Source organism: Tupaia chinensis, unplaced genomic scaffold (genome assembly GCF_000334495.1).
Source record: "Tupaia chinensis unplaced genomic scaffold, TupChi_1.0 Scaffold000582_1, whole genome shotgun sequence".
Taxonomy (NCBI): domain Eukaryota; kingdom Metazoa; phylum Chordata; class Mammalia; order Scandentia; family Tupaiidae; genus Tupaia; species Tupaia belangeri.
The window spans coordinates 423,975-440,912 of NW_006160098.1; the positions used below are offsets into that span (position 1 = coordinate 423,975).

General features: G+C 39.8%; 1 protein-coding gene across 1 annotated transcript in view; it reads right to left on the reverse strand.

Moving 5' to 3' along the window:
* The window catches only part of ARAP2 (ArfGAP with RhoGAP domain, ankyrin repeat and PH domain 2), a 188,304-nt gene that overhangs the window by 118,772 nt on the left and 52,594 nt on the right, over window positions 1-16,938 (reverse strand). Inside the window, exons 8-9 of the mRNA XM_006158365.3 lie at window positions 10,461-10,581; window positions 3,500-3,678 (exon numbers count right to left, since the gene is read on the reverse strand). Of these exons, the coding sequence (XP_006158427.1) occupies window positions 3,500-3,678; window positions 10,461-10,581 (300 nt within the window). The remainder of the gene's footprint in view (window positions 1-3,499; window positions 3,679-10,460; window positions 10,582-16,938) is intronic.

Sequence of the window (16,938 nt, forward strand, 5' to 3'; positions counted from 1 at the left end):
AACCCACATAAAAAAGGGAAAAAAAAAAAAAAAAAAAAAAAATCCACATACATGAACAATAGTATACACTTTTTAAGAGTACCTAAATCGGGAACCAGCAGTTAGCGTAATGGCTATGTCACTGGACTCCCATGTAGTCGACCGCGGTTCGTGTCCTGGACCCGGTGGCTTAAAACTCACGCCGGGCGCGTGTGCGTGCATGCCCAAGATCCCGAGAGGAGAATGGAGGAGAAGGGATTGCAGCGTGACCATCACCCCTGGGGGGTGATTTCTCGCTTTCTGTCTCTATGTCTCTCTCTGTCTGTCTGGCGAGCGCACGCGCCCTATAGCAAAAATCTCTCCCAAAAAAAAAAAAAAAAAAAAAGAGTACCTACATGGATCCACAAATGGTGTGGTGGTTAAGGCAGGTGTATCTCACATGGTTGACTGCATGGTTCAAGTCCCGGACACCAGGCACGTGTGCTTGTATATCCAAAAATGCTGAGATAAGAATGAGGAAGGGATTGTGGCTTGGCCATCCCCCCCTTGGGGGGTGCATTCTTACTCTCCCTCTCTCTCTGTTTCTATGGTGAGCACACATACACTTAAAAGAAAAAAGAAAGAAAGAAAAAGAAAAGCACCTATGTGGCATGTTAATGCCCAGAAAAGAACTTGAAAAATATGTGCATTAAAAAAAAAAAATGACCTATGAAAAGATGGGTAAGGGTCCAGTGTCAATGCTTTACATTATAAGGAGAGCATGTTCTTACCTGAGGCCTGGAAGTGTTTCTAATTCCCAGACTTTGTGTGATGCTCCTTTTTGGTATCTCTCAGCTCCTCCTATGCAATGTACAGAGGTTCTGAGCTCACCATTCAGCATAAATGCTGGCCCTGCCTGAATTTCCTACTGGAAGGTTCTCCCCCTCTAAGTAAGCATGTCATTGTTACAGTCCCTGACACTGTATACGATGTTTATTGGATGCATACCCTAAAACTCCAGGCAACTAAATTATTCAAAGAATGAATTCAGAGGCTATTTCTAATAGGTCACAAGTCAGAATGTTTTTTCCCCAACCTAGACTTTAGAGAGACATTTTAGTATAGTGGTTCAAAAGCTAGGCTTACAGTTTAAAAGTTCTGGTTTTAAATTAAACTCTGCAAGATGAACTGTACTCCCTAGACAAATTATTTTTCCTCCTCTATATGACACAGTTCAAAATTTCGTCCTCCTGTATTTCTGGGAAAGAGAAAGGGGACATTCACCAATTAATTAGCACAGTACCTCATACTCAACAATATGCTAATCATTATTATGCTTTCTACACTCAATTACTAACACTAAATTAATAATTTCATAGCCTTGTGGCAAACATGAAGTGTTAATAAAGTTCTTAAAGATCTATCTTACCTCGACAGAAAAATATAAACCCTGACACTCTTAGCTAATGTGAGCAACTAAGGAACTGAAGGCTATCAGGTCCGTGCAAGTGAAAAATGAATACCTCATGTAATTTGGCAGAGTAACGTCCATACGGATCCACGCAAATTATGCATTTTTAACCTCCATTTCTATAAGAGAAGTTTTAATCATCTTACTTCACAGACTGAAATGTTCATATTCAGTTCATACATATTATTAAGCTGTACATCACTACTCCTTTTGAGGAAGAGGCTAACTATCTGAGTTATTAATATGCCGACAGTGTTCCATGATGCCTTCCACAGTTAATTGGCTAAGAAATCTTACTGGAAAAAAAAGTAATGAATAAGATGAATAAGTTTATACTCAAGTTCAGAAGATGCCTTGGATAAAGCTCTACACTTCATTTTTTACAAACTGCTGTTTGTTTTGAGTCGACATCTCTATTTTGTGTTAGGAAAATGGTCAGCATTTATGTTTCACCTCACCATCCGCATTATAATTTGTCATAAAGTGAGATCATCTTATAGCCCAAGTACATTTAATTCCCAAAGCAATTACTAAGCATCTCACACACTTAGGGTAAAAGACTAAAAAATAAGAAGTTATTCCACAAAGGGGTAAAGGAAGAACTTTCTCACACAGAAATGCAGGACCAGCAGGTGGTGTGGTGGTTTTCATGCTGGACTCCCACATGGCCGATTTCAGCTTGAGTCCCAGACCCAGCAAGCTTGAAACTCATGCTGGGCACATGTGCGTGCGTGAGAGGCAAAAATCCCGAGAGAACAGGAGAGAGAAGACCTTGGTGTGGTCATCTTCCCTGGGGGGTGATTTCTCAGTCTCTGTCTCTCTCTCTCTCTCTCTCTCTCTGTCTCTCTGGTGAGCACACGAGTACACTGTAGCAAAAATCTCTTAGTAAAAAAAAAAAGTAAAATAAGCAGAAATGTTAGGAAAAAGAATCTCTATAGAATCAAAAGTTAATGGAGTTTGTTAAAACTATTTCACTATTTCACCATTAGTCTCCTCCAAAGACTTAAATACTCTATGGAGTCTTTTGATATTAATCAAATTCACTAACTCAACAATTCAAGTGTATTTTATCTAAGTCTATGTAAGATGTGTAGATCATATGCACACGTGAAGTGCATACACAAGTATACACATAAATGTGTATATTTACAAGTATGTGTGTGTGTGTGTGTGTGTGTGTGTATATATATATATATAAATCTTACTTGTAGCTAGTTTCTCTGAATGCAATATATCTAGTGAGCAAACAAAAAGAAAAGAAATATATCAATTAAAACCCAGCACTCAAGTTACTCTGCTACCTATGTTGAGGACTGCAGATGGTGTTGTGGTTAAGGGTGCTGGACTCCCACATGGCTGATGGTGGTTCGAATCCCGGGCTGGATGGCTTGCTTTCTCATTCTTTCTCTTTGTCTCTCTCTCTTTCTTTCTCTCTCTCTCTCTCTTTCACTTTGTCCCTCTCTGCTCAAGTTAAAATATATAAATAAATAAACTTAAACAAAATAATTCTAAAAAACAAAGTTACTCTATTACCTGTGCTTACACTACGATTTTCTCTCACATAAATAAATGCAGCACAACAGGTACAGAACTGGACCCATTCATCACTCGAGTCATGATTATGTGGTTCATTAATGCTCGTGTGTAGTTTTATGAAGTTACTCCAGCCAGAGCATACGTTTCAGAAGTTATTGCCGATGACCGTATTTCCTCACTCCCTCAAATTCGATGTTGATGCTGCTAGTGAGAAACCTCAACAGTGATCATTCATTGAAGGACCCAATACAGAAGCAAGATTCTACAGTAGAAACACTGCTATTTCTTTTTTCTATTTTTCTTGAGAGGTTTTTGCTATAGGGCACGTGTTCGCCATAGAGAGACAGAGAGACAAAAAGTGAGAAATCACACATGCCAAGACACCGGGTCCAGGACTCAAACCATGAGTCGACTAAATGGGAGTCTAGTGACATAGCCATTACACTAACTGCTGGTCCCGAAACTCTGCTATTTCTAACAAAGAAAGCCAGTTGTCCCTCTAACCAAATCTGCAATCGCTGTAACAGAGCTCACCTGTTCATTTTTGCAAAGCCACACGCTGTTGCCACTTAACACAGTATAAATCTTGGCTTTATAACCTCTCAATTCAAGATATCCACATTTTTCAGGTGTGACCACTGCTGGGGACTGCGAGGTAAGGGACTGGGATTTCAGTGCGTTTAACAGGATGCTGATCCAGTCGTTTCTCTCCTCTGGAAGAAAAAAAAAAAAAAAGGAGAAATACATAAATCCGCGTAGGTTATGCAGATGTATAAATGTGAACACAGAACCGGCTGTCTTAGTCACAGGTAATTCAGAGTCTTTCCCACCCCCATCCTCTACGGGCTGTTTCAGGCAAGGCCAGTGGCCCCACTCTTCAAGAGGAAAAAAAAGGAAGAATACCACTGAGTTGTCCTGGAACCAGTAGCATTGGCTTATTTACCTGGAGTTTATGGAAAATGCAAAATCTCAGACCCTATTCCAGACCCGAGGAATGAGAAGCCGCAAGCTGAGAAGAAGGCCAGGTGATCTGGACCCAGGTCAAGGTCTGAGATGTACTTTTAGAGATCACCCATTGGACTGGATTTTTCTCTTCTAGTGGAAAAGAGGAATACTGCTATCCAGCAATTGACAGTATGCATCAATTTAGTTGTTCAAAGGCCCCGAAAATCTCACTTTCTAGCAGTCCAGAATCTGCCCTACTTAAAAGAGCAAACCCCGATATTTACTCTCCCCTTCCACTCTCGCCACAGTAACCAGCAGCAGCATCTTGTCTGTGAATGTTAACTCCCGCTCCATCCGCAAAAGCTAAGTGACCTTCAACTATGTACAACAGGCTCTTTTATGGGCACAGGCATTCGGTCTAGTCCCCAGAGAGCAATTAAAGCTGTGAGTCAAAGATGCAAAAACATAATGCAACACAGAAGAGTATAAATGTCATACGAATGCTATCAAGATAATATATGGGTCAACTAGACTGAGGTAATTGATTGGCTGCAGGTCATACACCAAACCAGTATTAAAATGAGAAGAATCCAATGTTGTAACTCTTACCCAACTGGTGTGGGCACCATGAAAAACAAAACAAAACAGGTATTCAAGCTACGTCTTGAGGATGAAAAGCAATTCAAAAGGCAGAACTGGAGTTTGGGGAAGAAAAGAACAGCATGGGAATCTGAGCACAGGGTCACCCAAGAACAACGGCGGGAAGAACCAACATCTGTTTTCACGGACTGACTTACAAATAAGTATATCGATCATTCTCAGCTTGCAAGAGAATAATGGGAAATACGGCTACAGAATCTGCATTCTCTACTGAAGGAATCTTGTTTTTATCACGAAGGCAAAGAAGAGCCATTTCAGGATTTGGGGCAAGAAAGAGGCAAGAACAAGACAATTTTCATTTATCTTAATGACAGGAAGACCAACCAGAAGCCCAGAGATCAGAATGAAGGTAATTATATTCTTCTATGAGTGAAAGTGACAGAGAGATAGATGATATATCCCCAACAGGGTCTCAAAGAAATGATCCACCTCCAGCTCCAGCCAGCCCCAGACCATGGGCACACAGGTAACTCCTGTGTATACAGGGAGGTCTCTGTATGCAAACCCAGAACTTTTCCTTTGGGTCTGCTTCATAGATCACTGTTTTGCTGCTGTGCCATCATCCAACCCTGAGACATAGAGTACAATGAAAAAGAGGGATAGCAGGGCCAGCAGGTGGCGCGGTGGTTAAGGGCACTGGACTTCCACATGGTTTGAGACTTGGACTTGGGCTTACTTTCTCACCCCCCCGCCCCCACAACACACTCTGTCCCTCCCTGGTCAAATTAAAATAATTAAATGTTAAATAAAATAATTCAAAAGAAAGAAAGAAATAAGAAAGAAAAGAAAGAGAGAAAGAAAGAGAGAAAGAAAGAAAGAAAAGAAAGAAAGAAAGAAAGAAAGAAAGAAAGAAAGAAAGAAAGAAAGAAAGAAAGAAAGGCTTTTGGATTATGGTTAGCATGTATCTATTTCTCCAGAATTCACTTAAAATTGGCAACAGTATCTGTTCTGTAGGACTTTCTCTTCTAACCAGAAAAAATCTATCTATCAATAGCTCCTGAGGACCACTCTAACCAACAGGAAGCAAAGAACAAAGAAGAAAAATAAGAATGAACAGTAACATTCAGCTTATCCTTAATTCCTCCTGCCCAGGAAGAGAAACAGTGATCATTTAAGGACAGTAAAATGGGTTACAAGTATCATTTGTATCTGTCCTTACAGTGGACAGCCTCAACCTTGGGGGCAGATGCCTGGCTAAGTCACAATGTTTCAAACCAAATTAATTCCCCTTTGGACAAGTGTGTTGGGCAAAGCTAAACAGGACACTAACTTTTCCTGCTTTTCACACTAAGATTTTTTTATTCTTTCCAATAACAAATATTTACTGAATGTCTATCTTGATCTTAGCATTATGCTACTGTCTCTGGGTCTCTGTCTTTCTGGCGAGCGCACGTGCCCTATAGCAAAAACCTCTCCAAAAAGAAGACGAAAATTCCTATATCAGTACCACGACAGTGGCCACGAGAGGAGGGCTGTATGCTGCCATCTAAAAACTGATGAAAGGATGGCACATCTGTCCCTTCCCCAGGTCTAGAATCTACTAAGGGAGACAAACACAAGCCCTGCAGAGTGCCAGCACTGAAAACAGCCTTGGAAAGCAAATGCCCACTCAGAATCCTCAGTTCTCCGATAACCTTGAGAACTGAACACTCAAAATAACACCTGGTTTCTGAAGCACCACACCTGCCTGTGGGTCCACAGGTGCCGCGTGATAGACACTTGGGACAACATTAGCTGTTAGGCCCCTCCGGTCATTCACACGCTCCTGCTGATACCAAGAGGAGAGTATTTCTAAAATGTTATTATTTGGGGACCAGCACTTGGCATTATGGCTATGTTGCTGGACTCCCATGTAGTCAACTGCAGTTCGAGTTCCAGACCTGGTGGCTTAAACTCACGCCGGGCGCATGTGCGTGCGTGCCCAAGATCCCGAGAAGAGAATGGAGGAGAAGGGATTGCAGCGTGGCCATCCCCCCTGGGAGGGTGATTTCTCACTTTCTGTCTCTCTGTCTCTCTCTGTCTTTTTGGTAAGCACATGCTCCCCTATAGCAAAAACCTCCCCCCGCAAAAAAATGTTATTATTTCAACACAGTTTGCTTTCAATGAGAATAATCACTCTTCATTAGGAAACATGGGGGAATTGAAACTTTAGGACGTTTATAGGGAAGAGATGCCAGACTGTAATCCTATTTTTAGCAATCCAAGTGGGTGATGCAGCAATTTAGACCCAGTGACATCAGTTTCAGGGGAAGAATCTTTTCACCAAAAATAAAGAATTCATCTCTTTCATGTCAAACAACTCCCGTGTCTGTTCTACACTTTGATTTTGCTTCTTCATAGACTGGAGCCTATGCTAATTTTCCTTAAAGGTCATTAAAACATTTTTCATAAGCCAGTAGAGTTGATTTTCCACCTCCAACAAAATAAAAAATAACCAACCATTTGGACATCTGGAAAGAAGCTAGATCACTTAATAAAATATACTTAGTATCCCAAAGGAGCCATACTGAATACATAGACACGTCGAAATACATATACATATATATGCACACACCTTTACACACACTTATCTTTAAAAATGTGAGTTGTTACTATGTTAAAAATAACTTTCAATCAAAATATTTCTTCAGTAATCCCATATGGATACCATCTGAGTTTTTACTAAGCAGTCTTTGCAGGTTTCAAAAATTAAGGCAGTAAATTTATACCAAAGTTAATGAAATCGTTATACTAAGGCTCCAGCACAAAAATGAACTCTGCATCCAAGGAGAATTTATTAGTTAACTGTGGATATGTAACTTTGGAACACGTGTAGGTTGATATAGCCTACTTGAAGGAAATGTGTCTGCTTCATTTATCAGGTGGCCAGTAAATATGGCTAAAGAGATTTTCACATGAGCCAGAAGCTTTATTTAGTATTTCTGTCTTAAAATGCAGGTTCTGGGGCATATGTGAAATTCACTTTAAGAGACCAAGGGGAAAATGATAAGGGCCTTGAAGAAACAGGCAGGCAGTCAGTCACCTTTCCGGCCAGTAGAAACCAAAGCGTCAGAAGAGACAGTCATGACAGCCAATCAGAGGAGGGATGCCATGTGTTCGAGGAATACAGAAAAAGACAACCTCACACACACACATCCTATATTGAGTATCGCAACTGTAGACAACGTTCTGAATTTCAGGAAAGGATTCACGAAAACAGGGAACTACATGGGTCATTCAAGATAAAATGCTCTGTGACAAGGGTTAGTTCACTTCCCCTGCAATGGGCCAGAGGAGATATTTTAGGTTTTACTGGCCACATCATCTCTGCCACATCTACTCGACGCTTGCGACAAGGCACGAAAGCAGCCACCCACAAGATATAGAAGAAAAGCCAGTGGCTGGGATCTAACGAGGCAGGTTACCGGCTGTAGGCCAGATCTGGGCTGCAGGCCACAGTTTGCTGACCCCTGCTCCAGGGTGATAGTTTTAAACCTTTTTTTAAATACCAAGGAAGAAACTTGTTTGACATTGCATATATGAAGTTTATACTTAGATATGTATCACAATGCGAGGGGACTTCAAAAGTTCATGGAAAATGCATTCCATGGAAAAACTAAATGTGGATTTCAACTTGTATTAAAATTCCATTTTTCCACCGCCTTTTCAAGAATGTATTATGCAGGGACCAGCAGTTAGCATAATGGCTATGTCGCTGGACTCCTATGTAGTTGACCGCAGTTTGTGTCCCGGACCTGGTGGCTTAAAATTCACGCCAGGCACGTGTGCGTGCGTGCCCAAGATCCCGAGAGGAGAATGGAGGAGAAGGGATTGCGGCGTGGCCATCCCCCCTGGGGGGTGATTTCTCGCTTTCTGTCTCTCTGTCTCTCTCTGTCTGTCTGGCAAGCGCACACAACCTATAGCAAAAACCTCTCAAAAAAAAAAAAAAAAAAAGAATGTATTATGCCACAGAGTGCATACATATGCAGAGGGAGCAATGAAGGGTGGAGAGAAAAAGAAAGCACCCCCAGTGGGACCTATTCATGCTGTAATCTTCTTCCAATTCTCCATTCCATGAGGTTGTGCAGGAAACTGACCAGTAAGCTGCTTAGGAAGGGACACAAACCCTGGTCATCCATGTGGAATCCAGCTTCCTCTGCACTGTGCTTAACTGCCTCACTACAGGAGCAGCCCCACAAACTCCTGAAGTACCCTCAAACACCATGTACCATAAGCAATGCACTTTGACATTTCTTACTTTATAGGATTTTTTTTTTTTTTGGAGAGGGAGGGGTTTGGTACCATCATAGACTACTAAATTGATTTCACAAGTAGGCAGTAATGCAGTTTGAAAAAATCTCCAGTGTAAAGGGCAGCTAGGGTGTACTCATTTACTAATTAACTTTCTAGTTACATATAATATTTATTAGATGCTTTCCATGTGCTATGCACTGACAAGTGGTCTAGGTATCTAGCAGTTGTTTTTTATTTTTTTTAAGATAATGATTATAGTTTTGAACTGGTGTAAAATGGTATAATAGCTAGAATATGAACTATTTCTAAGATTGTGGTGGACAGGAACCAGCAGTTAGCGTAATGGCTATGTTGCTGGACTCCCACGTAGTCGACCGCGGTTCGTGTCCCGGACCCGGTGGCTTAAAACTCACGCCGGGCACGTGTGCGTGCGTGCCCAAGATCCCAAGAGGAGAATGGAGGAGAGGGGATTGAGGCGTGACCATCCCCCCTGGGGGGGTGATTTCTCACTTTCTGTCTCTATGTCTCTCTCTGTCTGTCTGGCGAGCGCACGCGCCCTACAGTGAAAATCTCTCAAAAAAAAAAAAAAAAAAAGATTGTGGTGGAAATGAAAAATTTACCAAAGTATCTGGCATACATCAAGTAATCAGTATTTACTATACCATTATTATTAATGAAATTCAGTCGAAATATACATGTATGCTAAAATAAAAGTACTCTTTAAAATAAGTTAACACTCCAATATCTTAATTAATGAGATGGCCTTACCTATATACTTTAAAACCAGTGAGTTTTACAGTAATAACATATTATGATAGTCAAAATATAAAATAGAGGAATTTTAACTCCCCTGGCTTCTCCCTTCCCCATTCAACAAAATTCAGAAGTTTTTTCTATATACCTTTAAACGCAATCTAGAAAACACAGGCCATTTGTAGATCAATTTGTATCATAATCATAATGCTAAAAGGTAAAAAGAATTTAAAAATATAAAAGGTGCTCCAAAATTTGTAATACGTTACTACACCTATATGTTTAACTAAAACCTACCATACATAAATTTCCATAAAACTTTGTAACAGAGGGACCAGCAGGTGCATGGTAGTTAAGAAGCTGGACATTCCCACTTGGTCAACCACGGTTCGAGTCTCGGACCTGGTGGCTTGCTTTCTCACTTTCCCTCTCTCTCTGTCTCCCTTTCACTTTCTCTCTGTGTCTCCCAGTCAAATTAAAAAAAAAAAAAAGTAAATAAACAAAATTCAATAAATAATTCTCAGAAAAAACTTTGTAACAGATAAAAATGTTTTTGCATATTAAATAACTTTTTCAATTATCAAAACAGATCAAAGATGAGCTTCATTATGGCAGATATTTTTGTCTATTTTTTTTACTGCTGTATATTCAGAACTTAGAACAACCCTCAGCATTTAATAGCTGTTTGCTAAATATTTGTTGTACGAAAAAACAGGGAACAAATAACTTGTTGATTTACTTATGTCTTAACACTGCATTCAAAAAATTATTTAGAAATACAGATTATTTCAAAGTACTATACTTAACAGTTGCTCAGCACTTTTAGTTTAACTGGCTTATTAATACGATTGGTCAGAAACTGATGTATGTGAGTATTTTTATAGAGAGAGTGAAATAATCTTACCTTCTTTTTCTACTCTAAAAACAAAAGTTCTTTGAGTTGTAACAACTTCAAATTTGCTATCTCCTTGAACTCGTACGGTAGATATGGCAGAGAGGGGAATTATTCCTTTTGAATACATTTCCTGTATTAGAGAAAAAGATAAAGACACATTAAAATGAAATTCTCTTGATTAAAAAAAATAGAAAAGACTGGACAGTACTTATAACACTTCTTTTTTTTCATAATTTTAACCTAAATTCTAAAAATGACATACAAATAGTATGGATGCTTTATATGTTGATTTAATGCTCTTGAAAGGAAATTATTAACATCCCTTTCTTTTAAACGGGATATCTTTTTAGTATCCTCTTCACGTGAAATTAAAAGACAACGAATCAACAACACCAAGCAGATCGGTGACACACATTCAGAAAGCCAGCAGCCTATTCCGTAAAACAAGCTGGTCAGAACGATTTCACGGTGTTTGCAGGCATCTGCTGGCCACAGCAGGTACTGTACCGACACTGTTTCAGAAGTACTGCTTTTACATACTGAGAACAGAAACATACCTAAGAAACCCGTGGGCTTTTTATCAATGAACTGTATGTATCAATGATCTTGCTAAGAATCTTAATCCCATACTGCATCATTATACGTTTTATTCCCCCAATGACGGCAGAGTAAAAATGGATGAATTTTAACTGTTTGTAACTGGCATATACATTTTCCACTTGGGCTCAAAAAGCTTATTTTTAAGACTTGGATAACAAGGTTAGCTTTATTTTTAGCAGAAGAATGACTCTACAATGGACAGGGGAGAAAAAGAGGATAAGCTTTTGGGTGATAGTGAATTCAACTTAAAAAGACTGAAGTAATTATGGGGCAGTTACAAATACTATCAATGACTCAAAACGTGGGAGTGGACTTGATGAGGAAGAGAGATTTTAGATTCCTCTGCATAAAGCTGTAGTTGAAATACAAGGGAATGGTCTTTGACACGGGCTGATCTTCGGCACCCATGTAACTTGGACTCTCCCTACAGCCGGAGTCCTCTTACTCCCCGTTCCTGACAACTCTGAATTCTAGTCACATGGGCCTTTTTGAGGTTTCCTACATAGAGGTTTCTGCTCAGACCAGTGCCTCCGCATGCAATGTGTGCTCTGCAAGGAAAGTTTTTCAAACCTGTCCACATAGTCGCTGCCTCATCTGCCCTCAGGTTCAGCAATAAAGATACCTTCTTGAAGAAAACCTTTCTGAACAGCCTCGTTTCACAAACTGCTTATCCTCACCCAGGTAGATAACCCTAATTTTTTTTCTTGGAGAAGTTTTTGCTATAGGGCACATGCACTCGCCAGAAAGACAGAGAGAGACAGAAAGCGAGAAATCACCCCACAAGGGAGACGGCCTCCCATGTAGTCACCCGTGGTTCGAGTCCTGGACCCGGTGGCTTAAACTCACGCTAGGCACGTGTGCATGTGTGCCCAAGATCCCAAGAAGAGAATGGAGGAGAAGGGATTGCGGCATGGCCATCCCCAACTGGGGGGGGGTGATCTCTCACTTTCTGTCTCTCTGTCTCTCTCTGTCTGTCTGGCGAATGCACGCGCCCTATAGCAAAAACCTCTCCAAAAATTTTTTTAAAATGCCTGCATTTTTCAGAGGATAACATTTTCATTGAGGAAAGAAACTTTAGAACATCCCTTGAGCCTGTAACACAAAGATATCGAGGTTGAGTTTGTCATTTATCTACCACTTTCAGGCAATGAAATGACCACAGGGCAATCCTGCCCACAGCTGAGTGAGAATGGGGGTGAGCTGGATTTTCCTAGCAGGGGATAAGCGGTCAAGCTGCTGGGAGGATACCGTTTTCTGAGAGAATGAAGAGGTCTTTGCAGAGACACATTTGGATGGCCTTGAGAATAGTGGAAGAGAACTAGGAAAACAGACAACTCTGCACACCACCTCCCAAACGCCCAACCAACCACATGCTGTGCAAATAAAACTTCCAAAATTAAAAGTTCCAGCCACTGTGTCCACGTATCCACAAAAAGTGTGCACCAAGCCAAGAAAATAGCTATGGCCACACTTACGCAACAGAGACTTTCTCGTTTAGGAAACATTCACCTCAGGACCAGCAGTTGACATAATGGCTATGTCGCTGGACTCCCATGTAAGTCGACTGCAGTTCGAGTCCTGGACCCGGTGGTTTAAACTCATGCCGGGTGCATGTGCGTGCGTGCCCAAGATCCCAAGAGGAGAATGGAGGGGAAGGGATTGTGGCATGGCCATCCCCCCTGGGGGGTGATTTCTCGCTTTCTGTCTCTCTGCCTCTGTCTTTCTGGTGAGCACACATGCCCTATAGGAAAAAGAAAAGAAAAGAAAACATCTACCTCAGTGTTTTCGGACTTTTTGCCGATGTGAAATTAATCACCCAGATAGTAATAAAGAGATGAGATGCCATTGAAAACAACAACTGAACTTTTTTGAAGTTCATTTTATTTATTTCTACCCTGAGAGAGAAACAGAAAAGTTGTTGGAAACAACAACTGAATATTTTGAAGTTCATTTTATTGATTTCTACCCTGAGAGATTTCTTTCTCTCTTTCTCTGAGGGAAAGAAGGAAAAGAGAGAAACAAATAAGACACCACCACCCACCCACAGACCTTCATGGCTTGGAAGCCAGACTCACTTCTGAACAGTTTTTCTCGTCATTTCAATCAATCAAGTCAGAAAAAGGCACAGGTGCTGAAGAAAGCCAGTAGCAGATTCCATCAGGTACAGAGACTAGCCTACATATGGAATTGTCTCAAACATGTACAAGCAAACTATTGAGCCACCGGAAAAGCCATGACGCATTTTTGCATAGAAAAAATACACCATGACTTTTCCAATGCCCCAACAGTAGCTAAAGCTGAAACCAGCTTTTAAAAATGATTCATGCCACCATCTTGCAAACCTCAAAGAGATGTGTTTAAACCTATTCAGTGCTTTCTGTGGATCACCGCAAAGTGACACAACATGAAACTCCTCTAAACCTCCTACTGTACTCAGCATCGTGGTATGTCATGCAGGCTCAGTTAAGCTGCAAGGTGTGTTACTTTCCAACTAAAAGCATACACGGCCCTGCAGCACTGAGAAATCAATATACAAAGGGGGGTCTAAATCTTTACTAAGCCAGACCTATCACTAACATTAAGCAGTAGAAATCTCCAACAGGGAAATAAAGTTAGGTTATAAGTTATCCATTTTTAATCTTCTAAAATTTCAGTTTTGTCATTTTAAAGTCTTAAAATGAGCATTTCTCATATTATGAGAAAGTACAGATTTAAGGTGAAGATCATTTCATCTTAACTTACTTAAAACTATGGAATATTTATTAGTTCCATTTATTTCCCTTAAAGGTTTGGGCCATAGGGCATACATGCTCACTGGAGAGAGACAGAGAAGGAAAGTGAGAAATTACCCTTCCAGGGGACGGACACCACAATTCTTTCTCCTCCACTCTCCTCTCAGAATTTTTGGGCACACATGCACCCACACGATTTTCAAGCAGCCAGACCTGAGACTCAGACCATGGTCAGCCATGGGGAGTCAAGCACCTTAGCTACTATGCCACCTGCTGGCCCTACAACTCCAAATTTTTATTAAGGAAACTTTCAAACACAGAAGAAAAAACAGTCAATGAGCACCCACATATTTTCCATCTAGATTTGACAATTGATGGCATCTTCAAAATTTGTTTTGTCTGACTGTGTATGTGTGCAAATAAATATATATTACAACTATAAACATATAGGAATGAGTAATATTTGAAGTATATTTGCAGATATAATGCTAGTAAATCCTTATATATTTCAGCCTACATCTAATAAGAACAGACATACTTACTGAGAAGTCAATGTACAAACTCTACATGTCATTAAGACTCAACTGCCCCAAAATATATTGTAGCCACTTTCACATAATACTCAAAATTTCCAGTGAGCTCCAACTCCAATCTTCTCTATTCTCAAGTCAGAGAACAGTCACTTTTACCATACAAACCTCACACTGTCCTGTCTGGTATCTGTATCTGTTCTCTCTGCTACTGGGTCTTATTCTCTCTAGTTCCTACATGTACAACCATTCCCCTTTTTTTCAGGCCCCATTTCCAATGAAATCTCATGCAAATGTCTCACACACTCACAGTACAAAGCCAGCTGTAGCTTTGTCATTTCCTACTCAGACTTTTGTTGCGAAAATGTCTTAAAGTTCTCTAGAATTAAGGCAATGTTTTGTTCATCTTTATATTGTTCATAGCAGCTCCCAGAGTTTATAAAGATACTTCGTAAATAATTCCTAGATAGTTAAGTTTAAAAAATCCTAACTTTATATGTCAAGGAGAAAAAATTAAATGATAAAAAAGTAGATGTGCTTTATCCTACTCAAAATCTTTTTATGTCAGTAGCTCACCGCCTCTGCTGGAAAACCATACCCTGCTTGCTTGGTTTACTGAAGCATACTTAGAAAGCAAAGAGCAATCTTTGAAAACTGCAAAATGGACTCACCTTCTCGTTATTGTAGTAAGAAATGCTAAGGCCATCAAATTTCACCCATCTCTTCTGAAACATGCGCTTTCTGTAAAATATATGAAGTTGTTATTTTACGTTCAAGTACCATGAACTTGGATTATAAATACATCTGTAACATAACCACATTGAGTGCATTTCCATTTGCTGATAAAACAGTGTCAATGACAATAGTTTACGACAAGGTACAGTTTAGGCAAAAGTATGTATGAAAAAAAATTTAAAAAAATAGAATGACACGTTTTAGTTAATGAATGCATTTCTTTTATTTTCTCTCTCTTTATTTTATTTATTTTTATGCTATTTATTTATTTATTTATTTTTGGAGAGGTTTTTGCCATAGGACGTGTGTGCTCGCCAGACAGAGAGAGAGAGACAGAAAGCGAGAAATCACCCCCCAAGGGGGATGGCCACGCCACAATCCTTTCTCCTCCATTCTCCTCTTGGGATCTTGGGCACGCACACACATGCGCCCGGCGTGAGTTTTAAGCCACTGGGTCCGGGACTCGAACTACGGTCAACTACATGGGAGTTCAGTGACATAGCCATTATGCTAACTGCTGGTCCTTTAATGAATGCATTTCTGAAAAATGGTACTTCTAACAGTGTTGTCATATACAGTTACAGAATTCAGTGCAAAACAAGGTGTGATAAGAAATATTATCACTTAATCTAGTCCCCTTCCTGGAGATGATCCTTCAATAGAGATGACAGAAGTAGCGTCCCACATTGAACTTACACATCTGCTGTATTTTACCTTAATTTTCCTTGGAGATCTGAATAATATTTTGCTAAAATGATTACGCTTGATCGATTGGATTTATGTAAAATACTTAATTTTTAGTATATGATCATTTCATCTTAACTTACTTAAAACTATGGAATATTTATTAGTTCCATTTATTTCCCTTAAAGGTTTGGGCCATAGGGCATACATGCTCACTGGAGAGAGACAGAGAAGGAAAGTGAGAAATTACCCTTCCAGGGGACGGACACCACAATTCTTTCTCCTCCACTCTCCTCTCAGAATTTTTGGGCACACATGCACCCACACGATTTTCAAGCAGCCAGACCTGAGACTCAGACCATGGTCAGCCATGGGGAGTCAAGCACCTTAGCTACTATGCCACCTGCTGGCCCTACAACTCCAAATTTTTATTAAGGAAACTTTCAAACACAGAAGAAAAAACAGTCAATGAGCACCCACATATTTTCCATCTAGATTTGACAATTGATGGCATCTTCAAAATTTGTTTTGTCTGACTGTGTATGTGTGCAAATAAATATATATTACAACTATAAACATATAGGAATGAGTAATATTTGAAGTATATTTGCAGATATAATGCTAGTAAATCCTTATATATTTCAGCCTACATCTAATAAGAACAGACATACTTACTGAGAAGTCAATGTACAAACTCTACATGTCATTAAGACTCAACTGCCCCAAAATATATTGTAGCCACTTTCACATAATACTCAAAATTTCCAGTGAGCTCCAACTCCAATCTTCTCTATTCTCAAGTCAGAGAACAGTCACTTTTACCATACAAACCTCACACTGTCCTGTCTGGTATCTGTATCTGTTCTCTCTGCTACTGGGTCTTATTCTCTCTAGTTCCTACATGTACAACCATTCCCCTTTTTTTCAGGCCCCATTTCCAATGAAATCTCATGCAAATGTCTCACACACTCACAGTACAAAGCCAGCTGTAGCTTTGTCATTTCCTACTCAGACTTTTGTTGCGAAAATGTCTTAAAGTTCTCTAGAATTAAGGCAATGTTTTGTTCATCTTTATATTGTTCATAGCAGCTCCCAGAGTTTATAAAGATACTTCGTAAATAATTCCTAGATAGTTAAGTTTAAAAAATCCTAACTTTATATGTCAAGGAGAAAAAATTAAATGATAAAAAAGTAGATGTGCTTTAT